The following is a 27,949-nucleotide window of genomic DNA, read 5'->3' as shown; positions in this document are numbered from 1 at the left end:
TACACTGCTGGATTTAGTTTCTGCAAATATTGAAGATTTTCATGCCTGAAGTTGATGAGATGTTGACCTGTAGTGGGTTTGTGTGTGTGTGTGTGTGCTATTATGTCCTGGTTTTGGTGTTTAAGACAATACTGACCTTAGAAAATGTGTTGATTAGAATACCTTCTTCTGTTTTCTGGTAGACATTGTTAAGATAGGTGGTAACTCTTTAAAAAACAATGTTGAGCTATAATTTACATATAATATTATGTTAGCTTCAGGGTTACAAAATAATGGTTTCATATATGCAATTAAAAAAAAGTTTGCTAAAGTTTCTCCTGTGAGACGAAATGGGCTTGTATATTTCTTCTTCCAGAGCTTTTTAATGACACATTCAATTGGTTTAATCATTACTGGATAATTCAGATCATCTATCTCATTGTGGCTAAGTTTTGGTAGTTTGTGGTTTTCAAGGAATTGGCCTATTTTGTCTAAGTTGTTGAATTTATGAAAGTAAAGTTGCTCATGGCATTTCCTTGTTATTCTTTTAATGACGACAGATATTGTGACATTCTCTTTTTTTTACTGATACTGATGATTCATGTCTTCTCTCTTTTTATCCGTGTTAGTCTTGATAGAGATTTATCCATTTTATTGATTTTAAAAGATTCAACTTTGTTTTATTTTCCTGCTTTCAATTTTATTTATTTCTGCTCTTATTTTTATTATTTCCTTTGGGATATATTCTCCTTTAAGCCTTCCAGCTATCTTATATTCTTCTTCCCTTTAAAATCTTCTGGTCTTTCCCTTCCTCTCATTTATGTTAATAGTCTGTCTTTTTAGTAAATTTCTGAAAACTAACATAAACCCTCACTTGGTATAAAAAATGAATAAAAAGCTCTGCAGAAGTAAAGGTGGATTCTCTGCTGTCTATCCCTTGCGTGGTGGGACAAACCTTGACTACACTCTTCCGTTTCGCCATGTTGAGCCACGGACCCTCTGTGATAGTCAGTGGTCTCACGTTAGCTCAGGAAAAGGCTCATGATACACTGTTGATGTTGTTACTGTTATTATATTAATACTGAGGCTGAAATGTGTGCTCCTCAAGAAGTGGTTTCCGCATTTTGAGTTTTCCTTGGCAGTTTTGTGAGGCTCGCTTGGTGATCTTTGCCGTTTGTACCCGGCCGCCTTCAGCTGGCCCGCACACAAACAGACCAGGACAGAGCTCTGTCCTTGTTAGGGCCACGCGTGTGGTCTCCTCGCTGGCCACTGATGCTGGTGTGTCTTGTTAGGGCCACGCGTGTGGTCTCCTCACTGGCCACTGATGCTGGTGTGTCTGTGACTCAGGTGTCCGGGCTGGTCCCCCACTGGCTGGGCAGCAACTATTCCTGATTCTAACTTGATTCTATGCTGGTCAGCATTCTTGCAGTTAATCCTCACGAGAGACTCAGAGGCAGTTGTTATTCTGCTTGCTTCATAAGTGAGAAGGCAGACCTGTCCAGGGGTCAGGTGTCCTTCTCAAAGCAACTGACCTCAAAGAACCCAGACTCTGGTGCTGGAATATGTAGGTTCACATTTGGGAGCTGAGCTTCCTTGGTTGAATATCCTAGGCAAGTTACCCAAGTCTCCTAAGCCTTAGTTTCCCCCTGTGGAAAACAGGAACAAACATGGCTGTGGTTGCTATGGGGATTAGATGTCATGGTCCATATTAAGTGTCCAGCCCAGTGCGTGTTCCAACGTAATTTCTCAACGAATGTGGCTCTGTGTTGTTGTCATTATTATTATTTCACTCAATAAGTGGGAGAGCTGGCATTCAGACCGAGGGCTCTCTGACCTTCAAGTACGTGCTCTTGGCCACATGTTGGACTGCCTGCGACCAGAGCCAGAGAGCCCATGAGAGGCGGATCGCTTACTCTGCAGTTGAGAAGACGTCATGGTGGGCTCTGCATTCCAGTGTCACCATCCCACTGAGTGACCTTGAATTATTTATTTAGTCTGTTTCAGTCTCAATTTTTCACATTAAAGTAGAGCTAATACTGGGACTTCCTTGGTGGTCCAGTGGTTAAAACTCCATGCTGCCAATGGAGTTGGCAGGAAAGCAATTAACCCACTTTTCAGGTTCAATCCCTGGTCAGGAAGCTAAACCCCATGCCACGGCTAAAGATCCCACATGCTGCAACTCAGGCCCAGAACAATTAAGTAAATATTTTTAAAAGTAAAGCTAACACCTCTTAGAGCTGTGAAAATTAAAAAAGACTGGATTTAAAAGGTCTTGCATGGTCTCTGGCCCAATTAAGTGCTTTATATTATCATTAGATTATAAGTAAATATTGTTATTTATAGGCAAATAATGCATTCATGCTCAGTCACTTGAGTTGTTTCTGACTCTCTGTGACCCCATGAACTGTAGCCCGCCAGGCTCTATTCGTGGAATTCTCCAGGCAAGAATACTGGGGTGGGTTGCCATGCTTTCCTGAAGGGGGATCTTCCCAACCCAGGAATCGGATCCAAGTCTCCTGCATTGCAGGAGGATTCTTTACTGCTGAGCCACGGGGGAAGCCCAGGCAAATAATAATTGTAATAGTAACCAGTAAACTCGTTACTCATGTAGAAGTATAAATAAACACTTATTTTCATAAACCAAAGCTGGCTGTTTATAGAAAACAATCATAGCAGGTGGCCTTTGGAATACCTTTGGCCTTACAGGGTTAGGAGTTTTGTAATAAGTTCACTTCTCTTCCCGGAGGACTGAAATATCGAATAAGCAACACAGAATGTCCACCCACAGTTTAAACCTCAGTGCCCCAGACAGACGAATGTGCCCTGGACCGGTTACAGCGTCAACTAATCCAAGACAAGCTGTCCACCTCGGGCCATCATTTGATGCTTCTGGCCACCTTGCTGAGCCTGACGCCCTCGTGGTGGGGGGTGGTGATCAATTACACTAGAGGGGTTCTGGGTGAGGCAGCTTCCTTGGATTCAGTCGGGTGTGGTTTGAATCATAGCTTTGCCACTCGGCAGCAAGAGAGCTTAAGTCTCAGTCAAACAGGTTTTCATCTGGAATATGGGGATAATGACTCTTCCGGGTGTGTGTGTGTCTGTGTTTCAACGACAGGAAATGCACGGAGAGCACTTAACCCGGTTTTCAGGGCCTATACCGCCTTCTCCTCAGGTCAAGGCTGAGACTCGGATGACATGAGTTTTATTTTCAGCCCTGTTGAGGACTGTGTGTTCAGCATATCACTGAGTTTTTCTGGGTTTCATTTTTCTCATTCTGGAAAATGGCATGAAACCCTCCTATTAGGTAGAGTTATAATGCAAGGTTAGAATAAAACTGGAATCAGCAAACTTTTTGTGCCACAGACCAGATAGTAAATATTTGGGGCTACCAGGCCACAATGGCCTCTGCCAAAGATTGTTTCTTGTTTGTTTTTTACAGCCCTTTAAATGTGTAAAATTCACCCATATCTGGGTCACAGACTGTAATTTATGGGCTTGGTGGCTCAGCAATAAAGAATCCTGCGATGCAGGAGCCGCAGGAGACATGGGTTCGATCCCTGGGTTGGAAAGATCTCCTGGAGGAGGAAATGGCAACCCACTCCAGCATTCTTGCCTGGAGAATCCCATGGACAGAGGAGTCTGGTGGGCTACAGTCCACAAGATCTCAAAGAGTCAGACCCGACTGAAGCGACTTAGCATTCAGGCACTGACTGTGTTTTGCAGAGCCCTTGTGTGAACACTAGAATATCAGCCCTGGAAGAGGCCTTACCCAACAGCCTCTCTGGATGGCATGCCCTTGGAGGTAGCCCCGAATAATTAACTAGTGACCTTTTCTGTTGCTTCATTCTTTACAAAAGGAAGGGTCTGAACAATTGCAAAGGATTTTTCACTGTTTATATTAGTCAAATGTTTCAAATTATATTTGCCTTTATTTCAAAGTTCCGTTGTGATTAGTAGAAGGAAATTGTGACAACTAAAGAAAAAGAGCTTCGGAGGTTTTAAGAGTGAGAAATCAGATTTTTCAGAAAATTTAATTCCTCTGGAAGGTGTTTCTGAAGAAAAATTCCCTGCTTAGAAACACAGGATTTATAAAAACATCACCTCTGTGTATGTGTGTGTGTATTCGTCTTTATCCCTGCCTCTCAGTCTGGGTTTTAAATTAATTTAGAAAAACCTTAGTTTGTGTTTCCTATACATTTCAAAAGGATTGCCATTAAAACCTTAGATTGATGTGTTATCTGTGATTGTGTCCCTACATTTTCGTTATTGTTTTATTTAGTTAGTTTCAGTAGGAGGGGTAGAATTATACACGGTAACCCACCAGGCTCCTCTGTCCATGGGATTCCCCAGGCAAGAATACTGGAGTGGGTTGCCATGCCCTCCTCCAGGGGATCTTCCCAACCCAGGGATGGAACCCAGGTCTCCAAAGTTGCAGGTGGATTCTTTACCGCTAGTGCCACCTGGGAAGCCTATAGATGTGTGTGTGTTTGTGTGTGTGTATTGTTATGTGAATAATTAGGCTATTCCAGTAAGCCCCTGTGCAAGTAATTATATTATACATAATTATTTTATATAATATATATTATATGTATGTTATTACATATAATATAGTTTATATATATGCATATTTATATTTTGAATGTATGCCAGGCATTCTGCTAATAGGCATTTTGCTTAGAATATCTCCTTTAGCAGCCACTCTTATTCTATGAGGAAGTGTACTAATATCTTCGTAATGAAGAAATTGAAGTTCAGAGACTGTGGTTTCTGAGAACATCTGTTTTGTTCCAGTTCCCACACTATTAACCTGTTTATGCTGCTTTATTTTATTCATGAGCTTTCACCTTCTTTTTAAGGAGCACTCTCTCCAGCCTCGTAGGATCTGGGAAGGTCACATTTGACTAAATATCTCCCGTTTTCCCTTTCTCTTCTGCAGGCCCCCTCGGGATTTAGACTCCAAAGCTTGCATTTCTATTGGAAATCAGGTGAGAAAAGTCGTGTCTGCCAGTTAATGTCGTGACCCTTTCATGTGTATGCTTTGCGACCAGCCAGTGGGAAAAAATGAATTTTCCATAACGTGCTGTCAGGGGGTGGGTCAATAACGTTTGAATGTAAACAGAAGTGGTCTGTGGAGCAGTTGCTATTTTAAATGTCAGATTGGGATCAGGCTGTTGTGGTTCTGATGGGAGGTCTCTGAGGCGAAGAGATGGTTCGTTTTGGGCTGTGCTCTGCAAAGTTCAGGTCTGGAGCTAGTCGCCAGGAGTCAGCAAGTGAACCTGAGGGGTCACTGAGGGGCGGAGCTAAAGACCTGCTGTGTGGGGTCAGCACTCCTGCACCATTTGGCGCCTGAGCTGGAACTGGGCCTCTTTATTGCCCGGGACGAACGGGGGCCCGCAGTGGGCCTCTGCACATCTCCCAGGCACTTCTTGCTTTCAGTGGCTGCCTGGCAAAGCTTCTAGACCAGAAGGTTCTGGACCAGAAAGGACCCTTGGACTGCCCAAAGAAACCAGAGGGAGGACAGGGTAGCCTGTGTCTGGTCTGTTTCCTTTTTTCCTATTGCTGAGCACTGAAGAATTGATGCTTTTGAACTGTGGTGCTGGAGAAGACTCTTGAGAGTCCCTTGGACTGCAAGGAGATCCAACCAGTCCATCCTAAAGGCGATCAGTCCTGAGTGTTCATTGGGAGGACTGATGTTGAAGCTGAAACTCCGATACTTTGGCCACCTGATTCGAAGAGCTGACTCATTGTAAAGACCCTGATGCTGGGAAAGATTGAAGGCGGGAGGAGAAGGGGACGACAGAGGATGAGATGGTTGGATGGCATCACTGACTCTATGGACATGAGTTTGAGAAAACTCTGGGAGTTGGTGATGGACAGGGAGGCCTGGCATGGTGTGGTCCATGGGGTCTCAAAGAGTCGGACACCCCTGAGCAACTGAACTGAGTTGAACTTCCTATTGCACCCTTGCTTTTCTCTCCTGCAGAACTTTGAGGTGAAGGCGGATGACTTGGAGCCCATCGTGGAGCTGGGCCGGGGGGCGTACGGGGTGGTGGAGAAGATGCGGCACGTGCCCAGCGAGCAGATCATGGCGGTAAAGGTAGCGTTCACATTCCCCAGACGTTTTCCGGTCCTGATCCATACGTTTGTCCCTCTCAGCTGCAAGTGGGCTCCTTTCATGGAAGCAAGACAGCCCTCTGTGGGGTGAGACAGAAAAGCCTGTTTGTGGCGAACGATATTTCCCTCCAAACACGTCAAACGTGCCTCCTTGATATGAGTAGCAGCAGCTGGGTGTTTTGAACTGCTGAGTCCTACCCCTCTTTTTAATTGTTTTAAGCGACCACCACATCGTGCTTCTGTGGTGGCTTGCGCTTGCGACACAGGAGACGTGGGTTTGATCCCTGGGTCGGGAAAATCCCCTAGAGAACGAAATGGCTACTCACCCCAGTATTCTTGCCTGGAGAATTCCATGGACAGAGGAGCCTTGTGGGCTGTACAGCCCATGGGGTCACAAGAGTTTCAGACGTGACTTAGTGACTAAACCACCACGGCCACCAACCACATCATCACACGTGAAAGAATCAACAGTACTTCTTCACTGTCATCTACTACCAGGTCCGAATGAATGTCACCTTGATCGTTCCGAAGCTGTCATTGTTGTTTTCTCTCCCGTTGGTTTTCACATTAGAATCCAAATGCAAGCTTGCACGTGGCATTTGGTTTTGTACCTCATGAGTCTCTTTTTAAGCTTTATTCTGTTGCTTTTAAAGAATCTGTCCCTGAAAATCAGGAAACCCAAACTGAGAGACAAAATTGCCTCCATTTGTGGAAACGGAGGAGGGTAAAGTCATCTTGAGCAAATTTGCATAGTTTTGGAGCTATAAAAGGAGTTTAGAATCATCGCATATTTCTTGGGTAGTTGTTGGAAGGACCTTGGAGTGGGCCCAGTGTGTTAGTTCTAGATGGGTTGTTCGGCATGTGGACGGTCAGATGACCTGGATTCCTTTTTTTTTTTTGGAGAATGCTGACATCTTTCCCTTACCTTGTAGATTTTTCAGTTTCATCTCCTGCAGACTCCGCAGGCAAAGAATGTGAGAGGCTCGTGAAGCTCTATTGTCTTGTCTTGTCTGTGAGGCTGTGTTTACTGGTGTGGTTAGCCTCTCTTCTCTTAGTAGACAGAGACATGAACATGTCTCCATCTCAGTCCAGCTCCTCCGTATCCCATTCCTCAATCAGCTAACTCTTCTGCAGTTTCAGTTTAGGGTCCAAATATTTAAACCTGGTCATAAGGAGGGAATTTTGGCTTTTTTTTTTTTTTTCTTGTATGAGCCTAAATCAGCCCCAAATCAATGACTACTCTGGCCTCTTTGCACTAAACCCACATGATAAATCAGACTGTTGTGGAGCTTGGAAATGCCTTCCCAAACATTTGCACACTCCACAGGAGATGATCGGTTTGCTTCTCTCCTTGGGACTGTTCGGCAAATCAAATGAATGACACTCTTCCTTACTTTCATTTGTCACAGACAGGTCACCTTCAGGGTAGGTGTCTGAACAATTGTTGCTGGAAGCTGTGCTGTGACTTTTCCTACTGTTCTGGGGAGGGGATCTTTTGAGTTCCCTGCCTTGTGGACAGACCCATCCTCAGGGCAGTAACCGTCCATTTTCCATGCATCCCCATCAGCGGATCCGGGCCACGGTAAACAGCCAAGAGCAGAAGCGGCTCCTGATGGATCTGGATGTCTCCATGAGGACCGTGGACTGTCCCTTCACGGTCACCTTTTATGGTGCACTCTTCCGTGAGGTAGGTGATAGTACCTTCCAAGCTGCAAGGCGAGCAATAACTGAAAAAGACGTTTCCGCCGTCATGCAAACACCCCAGCCACAGGGCGCTTCCTTGTCCGAACTGTCTTCCGTAGGGAGTCTCACGCTCGTGAAATGTTGGTGCAAAGTTCGCTGGAAACCATGATGTTTTCCAATGTGTTTGGCCTTTTCAAAATGCTGGGGTTCCCTTTCTCCTTCCTCTTCTGGTTTGTCTCTTTTGGCAGAATGGTCTCTATCAACTTATAGATGGATTTGTATCAATCCCTTGAAATCTCAAATACTCTGGTCTTTTGGCCACTTGATAAGCTCCAGGCAGCCTTGTGCAGTGGATGGCCTCATATTTTTCTAATTCTGCTTTTCACTTTACGATGATATGAATTGTCATCCCCTCCCCTTTCTAAACATTTTTTTTATTAGGGTATACTTGATTTACAATGTTGTTAGTTTCTGCTGTACAGCACAGTGAATCAGCTCTGTGCATATATATGCTCACACTTTTTAAGATATTTTCCCCATACAACCCCTTACAAGTATTTGAGTAGAGTTTCCTGTGCTATACATAGGTCCTTATTGTTATCTGTTTTCATCTCCCTCTTAAAACCAGCTTTAAATGATAAACTGTTGCCAGTGGTTGGTGTGGGAAGCCAGGCATAGAGTTGGTATCTGGTCATAACTCCCAGAGCAGGGGTCCCCCACCTCCAGGATTTAATGCCTGATGATCTGAGGTAGAGCTGATGTAATAATAATAGAAGCAAACTGCACATTAAATGTAAAGCACTTGAGTCATCCTGAAATCATGCCCCCTTCCCTGCTGTGGTCCATGGATAGATTATCATCTGCGGAATTGGTCCCTGATGCTGAAAAGCCTGGAAACTGCTGTCTTAGATAACAGTAACAGTAAAGGCTTGGGTTTCTGGGATTCTATTGCTTGTGGGTGTTAGCATTTAGAACCTAGCTTTCGTTAAGGAGTGGGTGATCACAGGCAAATCTGTTTGGCTGTCTGCTTGCTTGCTTTTTGGAGGTAATATTGCCCATTTATAAATTTCATCAAGATCTTGAAGGACACTGTGCATTTCCTCCAAGAACTCAAGCAGGAAGTGGCCCGTTCCTCCTGACAGATGTTAACTACTTCCTTCTTTTCTCCCCTTTCCATCCTCTCTAACTGTCTCCAAACCAACCGGCCTCCAGGGGGATGTCTGGATCTGCATGGAGCTCATGGACACGTCCCTAGATAAATTCTACAAACAAGTGATCGATAAAGGCCAAACAATTCCAGAGGACATCTTAGGGAAAATAGCAGTTTCTGTGAGTACGTCGCGAGCCCCAGCCCTGTCCAAGGAGCGTGGGGAGGTCTGGGCCTCGTGTGTCTCTGTTCCCTCCGTACGGGGAACCACCGCCTGGACCGGAGCGCCCATCCCGTCCGTATGTTTTGATTCCACGAGTGCGTCTGTGGATGGATCGATGGATGCGTCTCTTTCTGGGCTTGACCTACACGAGGTTCTGCTCCTGACTCGGCCTGGGAGGCTTTTGGCGGAAATGCCTCTGAGCAGCACGTTCATCGGCTAGGACCACGTTCCTGGTGTCTGTGTTCTGATACTGGTTTATTTTGATTTTCGTTTTGGAGTTGTCAGTTTCCTTAGGATTAATAGGCACAGAAGGGAGGAAGCTGCTCCCTTCATGGCTACTGAGGCCCAGGAGGGAGGAGAGGGAAAGACGCTGGGGGTCAAGTTAGAGAATCAGAACATACCAGACTGCCTCTCTGCACTCTGACGTCATCTCTCTGCTGGGCGGGGTCTAATTTGTATGACTTCCTGTGTATTTTCCTGGCTAGGAACACCACTGTTGGAGAAATTACCTCCCCTTGGGACTGTAAGCCAGGGATAACAAATGGGGATTTGCTTAAGATGCAGTTGCTTTCCAGTGATGGGGGACATAAATCCACCTTGTGTTTCTCTTGCAGATTGTAAAAGCCTTAGAGCATTTACACAGTAAGCTGTCTGTCATTCACCGAGGTAAGTGTCCACGGGGCTGCCTTGGCTGTTCCTTTTATCAATTTTGTTTCTTTCACCTGAGTTTTATTCATTTCTTTTTTCTCTCCAGTGGATAAAATTGAGTCAGGCGAGAGAACAGAGGAGGGTTTTCCTTTGGGACTGGATAGCAGCTCATATAAGGAGCTGCTCAATATTATATCTGAGGACATCAGGGAACGTGAACTGTGTATCAGGCCTAACTTGAATATGAACTGCCTGTTGCCAAGGAAAGTGGTGCTATTACCCATTGAGAATTTTAAGAGAATATGATAAAAATTCACCTAGTATTGGCCATCGCCGGAGAGCTTGTTAGAAAAGCAGAATCTTGAGTCCCAAGACCAACTGAGTCAGAGCCTCCTTTTTAACAAGATCCCTGGGTAATTCTTGGGCCGTGAGGGTCTGAGAAGTTCTGGCGTAAAGCTCGGCCTGTTCAGACTGCGGGCGTCAGGATGGGATGAGAGGTTGGCAGGTCTGTCTTCCTCTTCTGCCCCCGCACTGTCTCTCTGCCGGCCTGTAATCTCTCCACCCGCCCGCCCACCCACCCAGATATCCTTTCTTCCATCTTCCTTCCATGCCTTCATCCATCCGTGTATCTTGTGTAATTATTTCTCAGCATTGATACGGCGCTATATTTATACAGCACTACAACAGACGCCCTGACAGGTATCCATGAAGAAAATATATTCTTATCCAAATTCTGCAGAGGAGTTCTTGGTCGGGGAGTGACACGTGGGGAAAAAACCCCACGTGAGAAATAGGAAAGCACCAACCAGGGAAGTACTGTAGGTCGAATACAGAAGAAGGAAGTGATTAGCACTGGGTGATGAGAGTCAAGGGACGCGTCTCGGAAGAGGGATGTGTAATCCGTTTCCAAAATATGTATGAACAGTGTTGGGAGCTAACAGGTACTTGTGGCCTGATCACTGTTTTACTCTGAGCCTGAAATAATGTCAGATGCCTCAAAAAACATGCCTCTTATGATACTGACTGTTACTATCAAAAATGGGGAAAATGTAAAGGAAGATGAGGCAAAAAAGAAAGTGGGGGAAATCCAGTTAGGAAAAGGGACGCGGATTACCCACAAATGTGAAACTGAGTTTTAAAGGCTTATTTAAAAATTATGAAACATTTCATTCATAGCAGAGAATGCTTATAAAGTGTAGAAGATAATGAAATGAAATTTGTGTATCTGCTGTTTAAGGGAAAGTCATAAAGGATAATTTTTAAAGTTTTTAGGATAACTTTTTTCTCTGGAGTATGTGCCCTTTGTGAAACGTGTCAGTTAGGAAAAAGTTAACTTTTATTTTCTAAATTTCTGATTCCATCATCCAGACGTAGCCATGGTCCATCCACTCCGGGGGTGCGTTTTACCTTTTCAGACTGAAGAGCTCGTCTGAGAGCTGTAGAGCAGACCCGCTCTGGTGATGCTGGTTCAGTCACTCAGGCGTGTCCGACTCTTGTGACCCCATGGCTGGCAGCCCACTGGCTCCTCTGTCCATGGGATTTCCCAGGCAAGAATACTGGAGAGGGTTGCCGTTTCCTCCTCCACGGGATCCTCCCGACCCAGGGTTCGAGCCTGCATCTCGTCAGGTGGATTCTTTCCTCTGGGAAGCCCACTCTGCCCGCAGGCACGTTCTGTGACCCGCCTCCTGGTCTGGACGTCTGGGTTTATGACGAATTACGCCTGTAACTTCTGACACACCTCTTGCAGAAGCACATTTGATGTGTTATGTCTCAGGCTGCCTTTTCAGTCCACTAAAAGCAGAATAGACCATTATGAACTGGGCTTTTAAAGCGCTGTCACCATCAGAACACTGAGCACAGGCTCTCCCTGCATAAGAAACGCCTGGGGGCACAGCATGACTCGGTCTTGATGAGGACAGTGTGGTAGCGTTCAGGTCTCTAGGGCTTATGCCTCTGGCAGAGCAGAGACAGTCTGCCCAGGGAGCTGGGCGTTTGACTCGGTCATCGAGTTTTACGTTCTCACCACCTGTACGGAGCGATGAAGATGAGAAATTAGAGGGAGCAGTTGTTTCCATTGATGGATTCCCAGTCTGACGAGAAGGACAAAGCATGAAATAGAAAGCAGACCACTCACCCAAGATCCGTCAGAAGCAGAACCAGTGATGTGAGGCTGAATGAGCTAACGAAAAACTCTTTTGTGACCATTCGTGTTGAACACTGTTACCATCTCAGGGCTGTCTTTCATGCGTGTAACGTCCTTTCTCTTTCTCTCTTAAGTTTTCCGTAACCCAAGTCAACTTGGCAAACTCGACTTTTGTAAACCAAAGTAAAAATATTAAGTCAACCTTAGAAATGCATTCCAATATATAGTTCAGTTCAGTTCAGTCACTCAGTTGTGTCCGACTCTCCGCGACCCCATGAATCACAGTACGCCAGGCCTCCCTGTCCATCACCAACTCCCGGAGTTCACTCAAACTCATGTCCACAGAGTCGGTGATTAGGTGCAGACAAATGCTGCTTGATGCCCCTTATACAGGGGACCTCGAATAGTCAAATTAACGGCGTCGGAAAGCACACCGGTCAGGATGGTGGGGAGGGGAGGGAATGTTTAATGGGGACAGAGTTCCAGTTTAGGAAGGTGAAAAATCCGGGAGATGGGTGATGGGCAGAGCTGCACGACAATGTGAATGTACTCACTGCCACTGGACTGGACAGTTACATGGTAAAACAGTATAAAAAGAAAAACATTAAAAGATGCTAATGATAAGGAAATCAAGGTGCTTTCCGCCTTTCTTCTTCGCGTTGGTGCTTTTCCTTCTTTTTTAGTAAATCACGTTCTATCGGAGTGTAGTTGGTGTTGTGTAACTGGGGTGGCAGTTCCTTTTGGGATGAGTCTTGAGGGTGAGCTGGGGCGGGAGTGGAGGCTCTGGGCCCCCTGGTGGCAGAGAGATGCTGCTGCGCCCCCAGGCTCCCGACTGTCTCCGCTTGCAGATGTCAAGCCCTCCAACGTGCTCATCAACGCCCTGGGCCAGGTGAAGATGTGCGACTTCGGAATCAGCGGCTACCTGGTCGACTCCGTGGCTAAAACCATCGATGCCGGATGCAAGCCGTACATGGCCGTGAGTGCAGCACCTGGGGGTGGCATTGGGGGTGCAAGTGCCTTCAAACCCTGCCAGGAAACGTGAGCTGGGTGGCCAAGGAGGGAGCATTGAAATACGCCCAAGACACAAGAAGTATCCTCCACCTTCTTTCTTCTTAAACATCTCCTGTCTAAAATCCCGAGTCCCTTCCTTCTCTTATGTTTGAAAAAAAAAAAAATCAGAGGAAGAGGTATACTCTTTGAAAAAGCACTACATAAAGCTCACCCAGTTTTCCACTCTGCGTTGTTTGTTGAGAACAGAACAGAGAGAAGAATTTCAACTCCCCAAGCAAGTCCGTTAGGTTAGTCTCGAGGGAGCCTCGTAGCTGTGAAGATTCATTGCTTTTGGCAGAGACCTTGGGATTCCCTTTAAGTTAAGGGACTTCTACTGTAAATATTCTATTTGGAAAAAGCACGTGCTTGGAATTCAAAAGCTTTGTGTCCACGATTACCTCAAAGTGGTTGAGGCCTGTTAATACCAGACAGTAGCCCAGTGGCCCTTGAGGATTGTTGTTACTGAGTTCTGGACTGTTGGTATTTTATTTATTTATTTGGCTGCCTCGAGTCTTAGTTGCAGGGTGCAGCTTTAGTTGCCTTGCAGCATACGGGATCTTAGTTCCCCGACCAGGGATCAAACCTGTGTCCTCCCTGCCCCCGGAAGGAGGAAGCTTAACCAGTAGACTGCCAAGGAGGCCCCTGGACTGTCAGTCTTTTAAGCAAGGGAACTTTGAGGCGGGCAGAGTAACGGTATACTATATGCCAGGCTCTTTGTAAGGCCAAACTGAAGTTGCTTTTGAGTTGTGAGGGGACTCTGATGCATTGTTGTCTCCAAGAAAAGATGTCTGTAAACCCCGTGGAGACATCGATCTTCACTGTCGTGAGTGAGACTCCTGGCCCGGGAGGCATGTTAATGGCTCACAGCCACTCACTTGGCAGCCACTGCCACCCCACCCCCGAGACTTTACTGAGCCAAGAATGTCATCTCAGTTGTCTTACTCTGTCTCCTTTGCAGCCCGAGAGAATAAACCCAGAGCTCAACCAGAAGGGGTACAGCGTGAAGTCCGACATCTGGAGTTTGGGCATCACCATGGTAGCGTGTGATAATAATTGTGGTCTGGGGGGCAGGGGGTTGGAGCATGAAGCTGGGGTGGGGCGGACCTCGAGAACAAGAGGTGGACGCCCTTGAAGTGATCTGAGAGAGCAAGATCGTCTGCAGAGCGGGGCGGCAGAAACACTCAACTGGAACTGGGCAAAACCCAGTTCTCTTCATTCTACCTCCAAGGAGTTGTGTGCCCTTGAGTGACTGGATGGAGTCACACAGGCTGTCTCGCTGTCTGGAGCTGTAAAACGAGAGGGTCTGGCTGCTGTTCCTGAGTTATCCCTATGGTTTAAATTTAAACTACTCTAATCAAGCATGCAGAAGCTTAGGCTACTCCAAGCGCACAAATCTGTGCGGACCCTGATCGAGCTTTTTTAAACAATTTTTATTTTTTATTGGGGCATGTTTTGTTAGTTGCTCTGCTGTGTCTGACTCTGTACGACTCCATGGACTGTAGCCCCGCAGGCTCCTCTGTCCATGGGATTCCCCAGGCAAGAATACTGGAGTGGGTTACCATTTACTCCTCCAGGGGACCTTTCCGACCTGGGGACTGAACCCAGGTCTCCCGCGTTGCAGGCAGATTCTTTGCCCTCTCAGTCACATAGTTGGTTAACGTTACGTTGGTTTCAGGTGTGCGGTGAAGTGACGCAGTTATACTTGTATCTATTCTTTTTCAAATTCCTTTCCCACTTAGGTTATTACAGAATGTTGAGCTGAGTTCCCTGTGCTGTACAGCAGGCCCTTGTGGGTTGTCTGTTTTAAATACAGCGCCGTGTACATGTCCGTCCCAAACTCCCAATCTATGCCACCCGTCCTAGACCCTAATATGGAGAGCTTTGTTATCCAAGACATGGGCTCAGCTTCTTGGAATATGGTTATGAGAGAAGTCTTGGCTGTTGACTACAGGTATAGCCCCAAAGCATAGTAACAAATAGGCTCATTTCCTTAGGCACAGCCCTGAAGTTATATACAGTGAGGGCCTGATTTGTAAGTCTGCTGATCGTAAATTTTCAGTGTATCACCGAGGTCCGGATGGATCCATGGTGGTCCTGATTCCTTCCCAGACACAGCAGCTGAGTAAATCCTGTGAGCTATTTCACATCCTTGCCCAGAAGGCACGTGATCTTGTAACAGCAAAGCGGCCTTTGCTGCTGCTAAGTCACTTCAGTCGTGTCCAACTCTGTGTGACCCCACAGACGGAAGCCCACCAGGCTCCCCCGTCCCTGGGATTCTCCAGGCAAGAACACTGGAGTGGGTTGCCATTTCCTTCTCCAAAGTGTGAAAGTGAAAAGTGAAAGTGAAGTCGCTCAGTCGTGTCCGACCCTTAGCGACCCCACGGACTGCAGCCCACCAGGCTCCTCCATCCATGGGATTTTCCAGGCCAGAGTACTGGAGTGGCTTGCCATCGCAAGTCCAAAAGCAGAGCAGTCCTTTGGCCCAGTTTGTTTTCATTCCAGCGTGTGACCGGCAGGTGGCAGCAGCGGTAAGCGTCTTCGGGCGAGAACTGCTTTCTGGACCAAACGTTTGGAAAGGCGGCCCGTCCCATCCCCAGGCTGCGCACGGCTGGCTTGCAGGTTTACTAAGCGCCGCGCTGGCTTTCAGTGAGGTTGCTATCGTTCAGCCGCTCAGTCGTGCCCGACTCTCTGCGAGCCTGTGGACCGCAGCACGCCAGGCCTCCCTGTCCATCACCGACCCCGGCGTTCACTCAAGCTCACGTCCATCGAGCTGGCGATGCCACCCAGCCGTCTCACTGCCCGCCTCCTCCCGACCCCAGTCCCTCCCAGCACCAGGGTCTTCCCCAGTGAGTCACTTCTTCGCATCAGGTGGCAAAGTGTTGCAGCTTCAGCATCAGTCCTTCCAGGGCATGTTCAGGGTGGACGTCCCCGCAGCGAGGAAGCGCTTTTCTGCGGGCGTGAGGGGCGTCTCTGGACGCTGCCACCCCGAGCCCCGGGGCGTGGAGGCGCGCTGCTGGTGAACACGGCGGCACCGCGTCCCCTCTGCAGTTTCACCCTACCGCCCCATCTGGCTGCCCTCCGGCTCTCCTGGGTCGGCGCGGACGCCCCAGCGGATGCCCGGTACACAGTAGCCCTCATGTCCTGTGCTCTTCTCCCCTCCAGATCGAGCTGGCCATCCTCCGGTTTCCCTACGACTCGTGGGGGACTCCTTTCCAGCAGCTCAAACAGGTGGTGGAGGAGCCGTCGCCGCAGCTGCCCGCAGACAAGTTCTCCGAAGAGTTCGTTGACTTTACCTCACAGTGGTAAGACAGCCCGTCTCCCGGAAGCCAGAGTGAAGGCGGAAGGGGCCCTCCTGACTGCCTCCATCGCTCTAATCCACGTGCCCACACCCACTCCCAGTGGTGACGGAGCGCATCCTCGTTGCTAAGCAACACAGACGCCTGTGCCTGGTCCCCGCTGAGCTCAGAGCCAAGAGGGGAGTGTCCCGCTCAGTCACTGGAGCCCAGGTCCAGAGAGGGAGACGGGCGTCGGGTCTTTGGGGGGAACTCAGAGGAAGGCCTTAGGGGAGAGTTTCTGGAGGAGGTAAATCCCGAGCTGGGACCAGGTGAGGTGTGCACCAGGGAAAAGGGAAGTGGAGGAGGAGAAGGTGTTCCAGGCGGGAGGAACCTCATGCACCCTGTCACAGGCGTGGGAAACTGTTTCATGAGAGGCTGAGCCATGTGATGCAGGCGAGGGCATAGAGAGCAAGGTGGGGGACCCACTGGAGGGCTCGGGTGGAGAGGAGATGGGATGCAAAGAGTTACCCTGGAGAAGAAGACAGAGGCTACGTTCAGAGCTGCCCTTAGGCACCTGGAAGTCCCGGCGTGATTCTGGTGTTTCAGGCTGATTCTTAGAGAAGACCTGCTTACTGATGGCTCTGCTTGTCCGGAAGTGGACAGTGGACAGAACCAGCTGGGGAGGGGGCACGTCTGAGAAGGGAAAATAAAGTTGGGGTGGAGAGATGGAAGGAGCTATACTGATGCATGGAAATCGCTGGTGGAATTGAGAAAACTGGGAGTGGGGATTGTTTTTCTCCAGAAAACCTGGTGATTTCCATCTTCACGGGGCCCAGGGCACCCAGCATGACTTGACACTGATGATCAAGGGGCGCTGGAAAGACGGTGCCGTGACGGAGCACAGGCGGTGATCCTGGGCGCTGCCGTGCAGCTGTGAGCCGGGGCAGAGGCTGCCGGAGATGCTGGAAGCCCGGCTGTGGCCGCCCAGGGGACCGGCTGTGCTCACTTGGCGCTAAGGAAGGGGCTGGCGTTCTGCCTCCCGTTGGAGAGGCTGGCTTCCCCAAGGTTACCCTTCTTGGGCCTCCATGTGCTATGGAAGAAGCGTTCTGAACGCAGCTTTTACTGCAGAACATGGTAGCACCAAGCAGCTGTCTGTTGCTTGTGAAGTGAAGGCCCCTTGGGTTTTTCACCAGCTCTAGGCCCGTCACCCCTGGTACTTTCCCCTAAAGACAGGTGAGGCTGACTTGCCGTTGTTTTTGTTTTAGCCTTGGCTGAATGGCCGGAGAGGCTGCAGTGATGGGCGGTGTGACGCCCGCCTGTTGGATGCCACTGGATGCGTGTCAGTGCTTCCTCTGGGCGCCTGGGTGGTGTCTCCTCCCTGCTCTCCTTGCCTGAGCCTGCCAGGTGTGGTGGTTACACCTGCCTGGCTGAGATGGCTTCAGGATTGTGCCTTCTGGTTTCAAGAACCTGGTGTCTGTTGCTTGTTCCTTGTCCTAGAGGGTTTAAAGGTCATGGAGGAAAGGGGTGATTCGTCTTGGATGGTTCAGACCCATCGTTCTCAAGTGGGGAGGTGAGGAGGAAGGATCTTATTTAAGGAAGCTTTTTCAGACTCTCTGCTTTGTAACCTTTCTCCCACCTGGCTCTTTTCCCCAAGATTCTGGGAACTTCAGAAAACTTTGATAAGAACAAAGCTGGTGTGAAAAGCTTGACAAAGTCAAGTGGCCTGGTGTGAATCACCAGTTTAATCTAATGGTTCTCAACTCCAGCTGCCTGCTTATAAAACGTGACAGACCTTTCAGATGTGTCCCTTGGCCTCAGAGATTCTGATTTAATTGGTCTGGGAGGGGGTGATCCTGAATACCAGGGTTGATCGGATGTTCCCACATCGTTTTCCTGGAGGGCTGGGGTCAGAACCCCTGACTTATGCCTACCATCTGTGGACCGGTTGTCAACTGCCTTCTGTTCAGAAGGCTGCTTCTCTTCTACAGTTTATTGAGAAATCATTCAATTACTTTATTTATCTTTCATCAATTTTTCTTCTTACTTAGAACTTCCGCTAGAGTCAGAGTGTTAAAGCTTTTTACAGGTTTCTTTTTCTTTTTTTTTAAATAAAAGCCTTGAAAAACTAAGTTTCCTAACTTTAACGTTTGCACGCATTTGTGAAAATCGCAGCTTCCGTGTGACTGCTCTCCGTATAGCACCCTGGCCGCCCTGCCCACAGGGCAGAGTGTCGTCATGGCCGAGCCCACAAGGCTGCCCTCGCCCACGTGTCTTCTCTCTGTTTAGTCCCAGGAGCTGCACCCTCTGCGGCTGTGCTTTCATCCGGGGCTTCCGCTTGGTGGTCACACTCCTCTGGTCACTGCCAGCCAGCTGACCGTTGTGGTCGTTCAGGCGCTCAGTCGTGTCCGACTCTCTGCGACCCCATGAACCACAGCATGCCAGGCCTCCCTGTCCTTCACCATCTCCCGGAGTTCACTCAGACTCTCATCCACAGAGTCGGTGACGCCGTCCAGCCATCTCCTTCTCTGTCGTCCCCTTCTCCTCCTGCCTTCAGTCTTGCCCAGCATCAGGGTCTTTTCCAGCTCTTCGCATCAGGCGGCCAAAGTATTGGAGCTTCAGCATCAGCATAAGTCCTTCCAGTGAATATTCAGGGTTGATTTCCTTTAGGTTGGACTGGATTGATCTCCTTGAGTCCTCAAGCCCTCAAGAGTATTCTCCAGCACCACAGTTTGAAAGCCTCAATTCTTTGGCAGTCAGCCTTCTTTATGGTCCAATTCTCACATCCATACATGACTACTGGAAAGCCCAGAGCTTTGACTAGATGGACTTTTGTCGGCAAAGTTATGTCTCTGCTTTTTGATATGCTGCCTAGGTTTATTATAGCTAATCTTCCAAGGAGCAAACATCTTTTAGTTTTGTGGCTGCAGTCACTGTCTGGAGTGATTTTCGAGCTCAAGAAAATAAAATCTGTCGCTGTTTCCACTTTTTCCCCTTCTGTTTGCCATGAAGTGATGGGACCAGATGCCATGATCTGATTTTTGTGGTGGAGTAGGGGCACTTATCTGCTATCACTCTCCAAGTTATGACCTGATAGAGCCCAGGGTTCCGCTGGTATCTTTCTTTAGCAGTAACATCAGAGGGGATGAGGGGAGGAGAGAAAACAAAAGCGAGTCAAGATGTTTATTCCATATGAACTTGAAGAAAAGCAGCAACAGAGATTTCCTACAAACCCTTCCTTTCTGTGCTTACTTTCAGACAAGCATTTTCTTGCTCTTCTTTTCCCTACACGTGGCTTTCTTATCTCAGGACCTTTAAAGAGTTCCTGGAACAGGAGACATTGGCCATCTAGGCCTTGTTTGGGATTCACAATAGACAAATGGAAAGGTCTTACACCCTGGTCCTGCAGAAAGGTTTCACAAATGAGTTTCTGCAAAAATGGAATCTTGGCAGGCTTGCGTTCTTTCACCATAACCTGTTTCAGTTGGACACAGGCTTGGGGACTGAGAGTAGCTCCCTAGAGATCAGCTGAGCCAAGTGCCCCAAAGCTTGACTTCCTTCCTGCTGAGCCTTCAGGCCTGTTTAAGAGCTCAGTGCCCCGTCCACTGGCCCGAAGTCCTTTGGAGGTCAGAGACCCATCCAGACTCTGATCCTGTCTGACTCAGAGAAACAGGCGCAAAACAGAGAGGATCAGACATAGCTGCTGGCTTGTTCAGGAAGGACGGTAAAAAGAGGCCCTGGGTATTTACATAACTCAGGACAAATGTATGGCTTGGGAGGCGAGCTGTGTTTTTCTTCTGTGGATGCTCCCAGGAGTCCTTCTGGGAAACAGTTCGGGGGGATTCAAAGGGGCAGAACCCCTCGGCTCAGCACAAACTTGAAGCTAGCAGTTCTCAGCACAGCACGAAGCCGTGTTTTAGTGTCAGCTACGGTCAGGAGTGTGTGTTGTGGCATTTGGAAGGGGAATTAGGGCAGTTAGCTAATTGCATGCTTGAAAACGACAAGCCACTTGAAAATTCAAAAGTCTGACTCAGATCCAAAAAGAAATTGGTGTAGCTTTGAACTCCACAGTTGTTATTTGGTACTGAATTTCAAGTGCTTCCTATTCAATGTGGAAAATTTGCTTTTCTCCCTAACCTCACCCTGAGTATTTTGCTATTCTTAGCCCGTGTTTTGAAGTGTTCTTGATTTAAAAGGTGGAGAGAATGGGCTGTATCAGTTATATTAAGTCAATAAACAGCCTTGGTGTGCCGTGTAAATATTTTCCGTCAATACTCTGCAGTCGTGCTTGTACGCATTCAGCTTTCTAATCGGAGTCCGTAAGTCAAAAATAACCTGTTCAGCAGCAATCTTTGAGGGTTTAGGAATTCTTTTTCAAAAAGATAAATCTTGATGTGTGGCAGAGGCCAACGCAATATTGTACAGCAGTCGTCCTCTAATAGTTGTGTTTTTTCCTATACTTCTCAAAAAAAAAAAAAAAAGATAAATCAAAGTTATTGCTGGGGAACTGTCCTGGGCATTATGGGATGTTGAGCGACAGCCTCGGTCTCTGCCTATTAGGTGTGAATTACAGCCTCCAGCACCACCAGCCGCATTAACCAGAACTGCCTCCAGACATCCCCGAGCGTGCCTTGGAGGGCAAAATCGCCTGCAACTGGGGGCCGCTGGTAGAGCCTTCTAGAGTCGCAGCTCGTAGGCACACGAGGCTTCATCAGCGGGAGCTGGAGGTCTCCTCGTCTCGCGCCAGCCTGGCCGTGACCTTGCTGGTCTCCTTTCTCACCCTTCCTTGCTTGAGCCTAGGTTGAGACAGAACGCGCTCTCAGGTCGTCCGGCAGTGAGGCTGCGGGGCGCTGGACCCGCCCGCCGTCGGCTCTCTGTCCCCGCGTCTGCCTGCTCCCCATCTCAGGCTCCCTGCCCTCCAGTTTGTTTTTTTCATTTCGAGTTTTTTTCAGCCCCGAGCATCTGGCCGTTTCCCTCTCTGGCCCTGCATCTGGGCCTGCCCCTGATTGTTCCCACCCTCCATGGAGCGGGGCTCATGGCACACCTGGCAGGCCCATCAGCACAAATCCCGGCCACGCGATATTCCTTCCACGCCAGGCAGACGTCCTTTCCATTCGTGGATGGTTTCAGGGCCGGTGGGCAGAGGGCTCTGCAGGTTGCCTCTCAGATCATACTTTTCAAAACCATCCTTTCCTCCATTCTGTAACCTGGGATTCCAACTCCAAATAAACTTTCTTTTCTCTTCCATTTTAAGGCTGCAGGTGGATGAAGGGGTGGGTCTCTTCTCACTGTGGTTTCATGACTGTTGGCTCTGGTATCAGATGTGATTTAAAGGTCTGTGTGTACAGACAGCTGGATGATGGGCGCCCCTTGAGTAGCGCAGGGCCACCAGGGGTTTCTGAGAAGAACCACTGCTAGGTCCACGGCCAGGGTGCTTTCTGTCATCAGCCGAGTGGTCAGCAAGCAGCAGTGACCTTAGGCATTCCACGTCCGTAGTGCTCCTGTCTGAAGCAGGTTCAGCAGGGAGCACATAAAGGCAAATTGTACCTGCAGGGAGATCAGAAGCAGAACCAGGTACTGGAAATGGTGAGGAGGCAACAACGGTAATTTAAGAAACACCTGCCAGTGTCTTTGCAAGAGAGGGTGGGTTAAAAGCTGTTTTGAAGGAAAGTGAATATGTATTTTGATATATAGTAAAAGCTAGTTTTTATGTCATTGGTAAAGAAACATAAGGAAAGTAAACACACACACACGCTTACCCTTCCCGTTAAGGTACTGAGTGATTTAAAACGTCGTTGCTAAGTGTAGCTGAAGAGGAAAGTCAAGGCAGGAGATTTATGTTTTCAGTACATTTTTAAAGGTGGTTCTGTTTGGTCTTCTGCAGGTTCTGAAATCCTAGTCTAGTGGAAACACAGATGGTTTCTAGATTTTAATGTGATTTTTTTTTCCCTTTAAGCTTAAAGAAGAATTCCAAAGAAAGGCCAACATATCCAGAGCTTATGGTGAGTATTGTCATTGTTACGGGTGTAGATGAGTCCAGACGAACAGGAACGGGGAAGTGAATGGCATCTAAATTATGATCCGGACTCCCTGGCGGCTTAGCAGTTAACGCTCTGCCTTCCGAATGCAGGGGGTGCCACTTCGATCCCTGGTCAGGGAGTTAAGATCCCATGTGCCTCCTGGCCGGAAAACCAGAACATAAAACAGAAGCAATATTGTAGCAAATTCAACAAGGACTTTAAAAATGGTCCACATTAAAAAAAAAAATCTTTTAAAAAAGAATGTATTATTTAAAAAAATGCAATCAGGCATCATCTCACATCTGGAAGGTTTGAAAGATAAGAGAGGAACTCTGGGGGAGATGCAGAGAAAAGAGGCTCCTTGGTGGGATGTGAACTGGTCCAGCCAGGATAGAAAACCTCACGAAATTAAAAATAGCACCGTCTTACGATTAATGATTCCACTTCCGGGCATAGATCTGAAGGAAATGAAATCACTATTTTGAAGAAATATCTGAGCCCCCAGGTTCACTGCAGCTTTATGTATCTCGGCCGAGATGTGGAAACAATCTGAGTGTCCATTAATGAATGCACAGATAAAGAAAACATAATACATGTGCGCTCGCACACACAATGGAATAGTACTGAGGCATTAAAAAGGAAATCCTGTTGTTTACAACAACGTGGGCGAAGCTGAAGGGCATTATTCTAAGTGAATCAAGTCAGACAGAAAAGGCAAACACTGCATGATCTCACTTAACTGTGGAATCTTAAAAAAGAACAACTTGCAGAGCATAGACTGGTGGTTGCCAGGGGTGAGTGGGTTGGGGGCGATGGAGAAAGGTGGTCAAAGAACACACGTTTCTGTTTACCAGATGAGTAGGGCCTGGGGTATACAGTGCGGCGTGGGGACTGGAGTTAACAACACTCGACCGTACGCTTGAAAGCTGCCAGGAGACGAGAGCGCAGACCTGGATTGTCTCAGCGGATTCCATTTATTTTCAGTTCTTCTGGTTAAGCTTGAATTTAAGTCTGAACCATATGTCAGACTGGGTGACTATGAATAGATGCTGGGAAGAGTTTGAGGAGAGATGGACTGGGCATCTTTTTGGGCATCTTTGTCCCCTTTAAAAAGGCAGCCCTGGGATTTTCCTGATGGTCCAGTGGCTAAGACTCTGCGCCTGTACTGCAGGGGACGTGGGTTCAATCCCTGGTTGGGAACTAAGATCCCAAAAGCCTCGCAGCGAGGCCAATAAATAAACAAAAATAAACCAATAAAATAGAGAGGCAGCCCGGGGACTTACCTGGTGGTCCAATGGTTAGGACTTTGTATTTCCACTGCAGGAGTCATGGGTTCGATCCCTGGTCAGGGAACTAAGATTCTACATGTCACTTGGCGTGGCCAATAAATAAATAAAAACTAAAAAAATAACACAATGAAATATAAAGGCAGCCCGTGGGGACTCAGCATGCCACTAACACCCACAGTGGAGGCAGAAGGGGGGATGAGTCATGCTTGAGAAGATCTTAGCCTGCCTCATGTTTGCGTTAAACATTTCCTCTCTGATTACGTGGTAGTAGCCAGTCGGGGGACTTTTCAATCCTGGCTACTTTGTTTTAGAATTCTTGTGCAACCCCCAGAGCATTTTAAACTTTGATTCCACATAGAGTGCAACTTGCATAGAGTGGTTCTGTACTCTTGTTTTAAAGGTGCCTTCTTTGTCACTCTGTTTTTTCAGATGAAAGTATGTTTTCTGTATATGTCTGACTATTGAAAATGCACACCATGTTTCCCCCCCCCCCTTCCAAGTGACTTCTTATCAGAGGTTTCAATGGAGCACATTTGAGAAAAATTGCTGAGTCCTCGCTTAACACCCTTGGGCAACTGATGTTGAATCTGCCTTTGTAATCTATCCGGACACCATGGGCTCTGGTGGTCTGCACATTATGCTGCAGGACCGTACAGGTCCACCCCCCCACCCCCCTGCCTTTTATGGCAGTCGTCTTCGTGGCACTGGGGATGGGCTTGCCTTGTGAGGTCATGACTGCCTCCTGTTTTCCAGTGGGATTGAGGTTTCCCAGTGGAAACTCTGAGTCCGAACGCTTTGGGTGAAGCCTCAGGAAAACACATGCTGAGAGGCGATTGTTGAGGTTGTAGGAGTTGGTGAAGAGGTAGAAAAAAAAAAAAAAATCCTCCTTCCAGGTGAAGAACAGTATAATTAAGGCCCCAACCCAGACATGTCCCTCTTATAGAAATCCCAAATGCTTTGTTCCCTGTTTGGGTTGAGGCGTGGACAGGCTTGAAGGTCATCTCACTCACTTTCTCTTTCAAGCTCCCACTGGGGGCCGTAACTGAGCAGGACTTGTTCTCTGGGGTAGGGGGCCAGCCAGCGTTTTTGTAAAGGACTGTTGGGTAGACAGGGCTCGGGCTTCCCAGGTGACTCGTGTAAACAAACTGTCCACGCAGGACACACAGGTTCGATCCCTGGGTCGGGAAGATCCCCTGCAGAAGAAAATGGCAAACCGCTCCAGTATTTTTCACCTGGAGAATCCCATGGACGGGGGAGCCTGGTGGGCTTACAGTCCGTAGGGTTGCAAAAGAGTCAGACAACAAGAAAGTAAACACTTCAGGCTCTGTGGGCTGCCGCGACAGCTCGACTCCTGTTTTAGCGTGAGAGCTGCCATACCCAGTGGGTAGACACAGGAGTGTGGCTGCATACCAATAAAACTGTTTCAGAAACAGGCAGTCCGCTGGATTTGGCTCCTGGTCCATCAATTGTTGACCGCTGTCCTAGATGAAAACCACCAGAAACAAAACCCAGGTGACTCAAGTGATGGTCCAGGGAGGTGATTATGTCCTCTGAATGTCCTGGGATGTCCTAGATTGAAGCACATTGTTAAACAGAGATGTTGTTGTTGCTTAGTTGCTAAGTTGTGTCCGACTCTGTGACTTCATGGACTGCAGCTTGCCAGGCCCCTCTGTCCATGGGATTGTTCAGGCAAGAACGCTGGAGTGGGTTGCTATTTCCCCCTCTCGGGGATCTTCCCCACCCAGGGGTCAAACCTGCGTCTTCTGCATTGGCAGGCGGGTTCCTTACCATCTGGGCCTCCAGGGAAGCCCTAGGCTGGGCTGACTGGCCTCCTAACCGTCGTCTTGCAGGGGAGCTGGAGACTCTTGGCGCTGGTAGCGATGCTCCAGGCAGGGTGTTCAAGTTCTCCCTGTACCTGGCCCCTCTTATTAATTAATCAGTGGCTGCGCTGGGGCTTTATTGCTGCGCACGGCCCTCTCGCATCGCAGAGGTCGGGCGCCTCGCTTCCTCGTGCTCAGGCACGCAGGCTTTGGTAGTCACGAGGCAGATGCTCAGCTGCTCCGTGACACACGGGCTGTTCCTGGACCAGGGATCGAACCTGTGTCCCCTGCGTTGGCAGGCGGGATTTTTCACCACTTGACCACTAGGGAAGTCCTGTGCCACCCCCGCCCTTCTGAGCAGCCCGGCCTGGGTCTGTGGTCTGGGGGCGATTCCACGGCGTCTCCTCTGCTGTCTCCTGTTGCTATCCTTGCTATTCTTAGTCGCTTCTGGAAGGGACTGGTTCCCTCCCAGCCTTTTACAGCCTCAAAACCCACACAAGGAGACACGTCACACTTTCCACATCCACATGCCTGCCTGCTCCCCCTGCCCCTGCCGCTGGCTCTCACGGTGTTTTCCCGCCCTGGGAATAAACCAAAAGGTGCCTGAGGAGTTGTTGTTTTTCTTTGAGACTTCAGGTCCGGTTATTAAATTCCGTCACAGACCCAGGCTAGAATCCCTGAGCTAACAGCCACGCACCGACCAAATGACAGGATGGGGCTGGCAGGCGTTGGGAGTAGTCCCTGAGACACGCTGAGACCGGACATGTCCTGCTTTGATAGTGAAAAGCTTCAAAGGACATGAAAAGGTCTCTAAATGTCGAGAGGATGTGGGAAAGCTAATAAGCACGATGGCAAAACACGGTAAGGGTGCTGTGTGAGTGGTTAGTGATCAGAAGTAGCCCTGCCATTTATTCATCCAGGGGGCTGCAGGGGCCACACCTGCACCTGGAGGTCTGGTTAATATCATGGCTATGAAGCACCCGGTGGCAAAGCCTCTCTCTTTTTTTTTTTGAGTCACTGTACTTAGTGGTGACCACCGACCTTATTTGGGGCTTGCTTTCTTTGTTCCTTTCCTCTTTGCATTGTTTTCTAAGACGTCCATGGGTGGGCATTCCAGGTTCCCACAGAGCTGAGTCATCCAGCCCTCTGCTCTCAGGTTTAAAACAAATATAATTAGAAAACCTAGAGCTAGGCAACACGTAGGCTGTGAACTAAAATCCTCTAAGTCAGGGGAAGCGGAGTGAGTCACCTACATGTCTGTGTGCAGAAATGCTCATATTTAGCTGTTGACAGGTCCCCGAGAGGAACAATGCCCCCAGACAGTTGGGAGGGGCCCTGCTAGCTCAGGCTCTCAGTTCCACCTGGAGGAATTGTTCTTTTTGGTTTGATCTGTTGGTTCTGATTGTACTGGGAGGACTGTGGACTGTGAGCCGATGTGTCCACTCCTAACTGGAGTTGTGAGGTCCCCAGGTGTCAGCCAGGTGCTTCCCGTCACCGAGTTGAGCTATTCGAGGAGGATGCCCTGGGGCAGAGCACGCGGCTTTGTTTCCTTCAGAATCGTTTTGAAACATATGGCTTCCTGCGTTGGACCATGCTTCTCCCCCAGCAAAGAGCAGGACTTGATGTCAAGTTTACTGCATCTGAGCAGCATGAGTAGAGACCCCCTATTTGCTTCTCGGTTTTTAATCGCCAAGATGAATTTTCTCCACCCAGACCTAGGGTTGGGCAGGCTACTTTATTTTCCACACGGATCAGAGCATCGTCGAGAGACATAAGGATCACTTGTTATCAACGTGCTGTGCTTAGTGGCTCAGTCGTGTCCGACTCTTTGCAACCCCATGGACCGTAACCCACCAGGCTTCTCTGTCCATGGCATTCTCCAGGCAAGAACACTGGAGTGGGTTGCTGTGCTCTCCTCCACAGGATCCTCCCAGGGATCGTACCCAGGTCTCCCACATTGCAGGTGGATTCTTTACCGTCTGAGCCCCCAGGGAAGTCCTGTTATCAATAGATGTGCGTGAACAGTAGCATTGCTGGCTATTTCAGTGCAAACCAACTCTCCAGTGTTAAGCACAAGCAATGCCCGTTTCTTGTTCCAAACACTGGTTTCTCATTCCACCACTCACATCTTGGGAACTGAACGTGCGCAAATCTCCAAAAGTTCTTATTATTTTGCTACTTTGTCTGAACATTACTTTCTAGGTGACAGGGTTACTTGTAAACTGAATCTTTGGGCCATCTTTGCTCTTCCTTCTATTTACCCATTGATGGGATGTATACGGACTTCCCTGGTGGCGCTAGTGGTAAAGAACCTGCTTGCCAGTGCAGAAGCCGTAAGAGACATGGGCTTGATCCCTGGGTGGGGAAGATCCCCAGGAGAAGGGAATGGCAACCCACTCCAGTGTTCTTGCCCAGAGAATCCCATGGACAGAGGAGCCTGGCGGGCTACGGCCCATCAGGTAGCACAGAGTTGGACATAACTGAAGCAGCTTAGCACGCATGCTTAGCACACATGCATGAGATGTGTGTAGCCTAGTTACATATATTTTAAAGCAGTGGAT

At 48.4% G+C, this 27,949-nt stretch overlaps 1 protein-coding gene across 2 annotated transcripts in view; it reads left to right on the top strand.

Moving 5' to 3' along the window:
* Nucleotides 1–27,949, top strand: part of MAP2K6 (mitogen-activated protein kinase kinase 6) — a 127,984-nt gene that overhangs the window by 82,552 nt on the left and 17,483 nt on the right. For both annotated transcript variants that reach the window (XM_055408708.2, XM_055408709.2), the window contains exons 3-11: nt 4,916–4,964; nt 5,963–6,076; nt 7,661–7,780; nt 8,989–9,105; nt 9,761–9,812; nt 12,786–12,913; nt 13,946–14,023; nt 16,150–16,289; nt 22,216–22,261. In XM_055408708.2, the coding sequence (XP_055264683.1) occupies nt 4,916–4,964; nt 5,963–6,076; nt 7,661–7,780; nt 8,989–9,105; nt 9,761–9,812; nt 12,786–12,913; nt 13,946–14,023; nt 16,150–16,289; nt 22,216–22,261 (844 nt within the window). The remainder of the gene's footprint in view (nt 1–4,915; nt 4,965–5,962; nt 6,077–7,660; nt 7,781–8,988; nt 9,106–9,760; nt 9,813–12,785; nt 12,914–13,945; nt 14,024–16,149; nt 16,290–22,215; nt 22,262–27,949) is intronic.

The sequence above is a fragment of the Moschus berezovskii genome, chromosome 20, assembly GCF_049115385.1.
Source record: "Moschus berezovskii isolate FMDL1 chromosome 20, NW_MosBer_1.0, whole genome shotgun sequence".
NCBI lineage: Eukaryota > Metazoa > Chordata > Mammalia > Artiodactyla > Moschidae > Moschus > Moschus berezovskii.
This window is presented reverse-complemented; position numbering and strand designations above follow the sequence as displayed.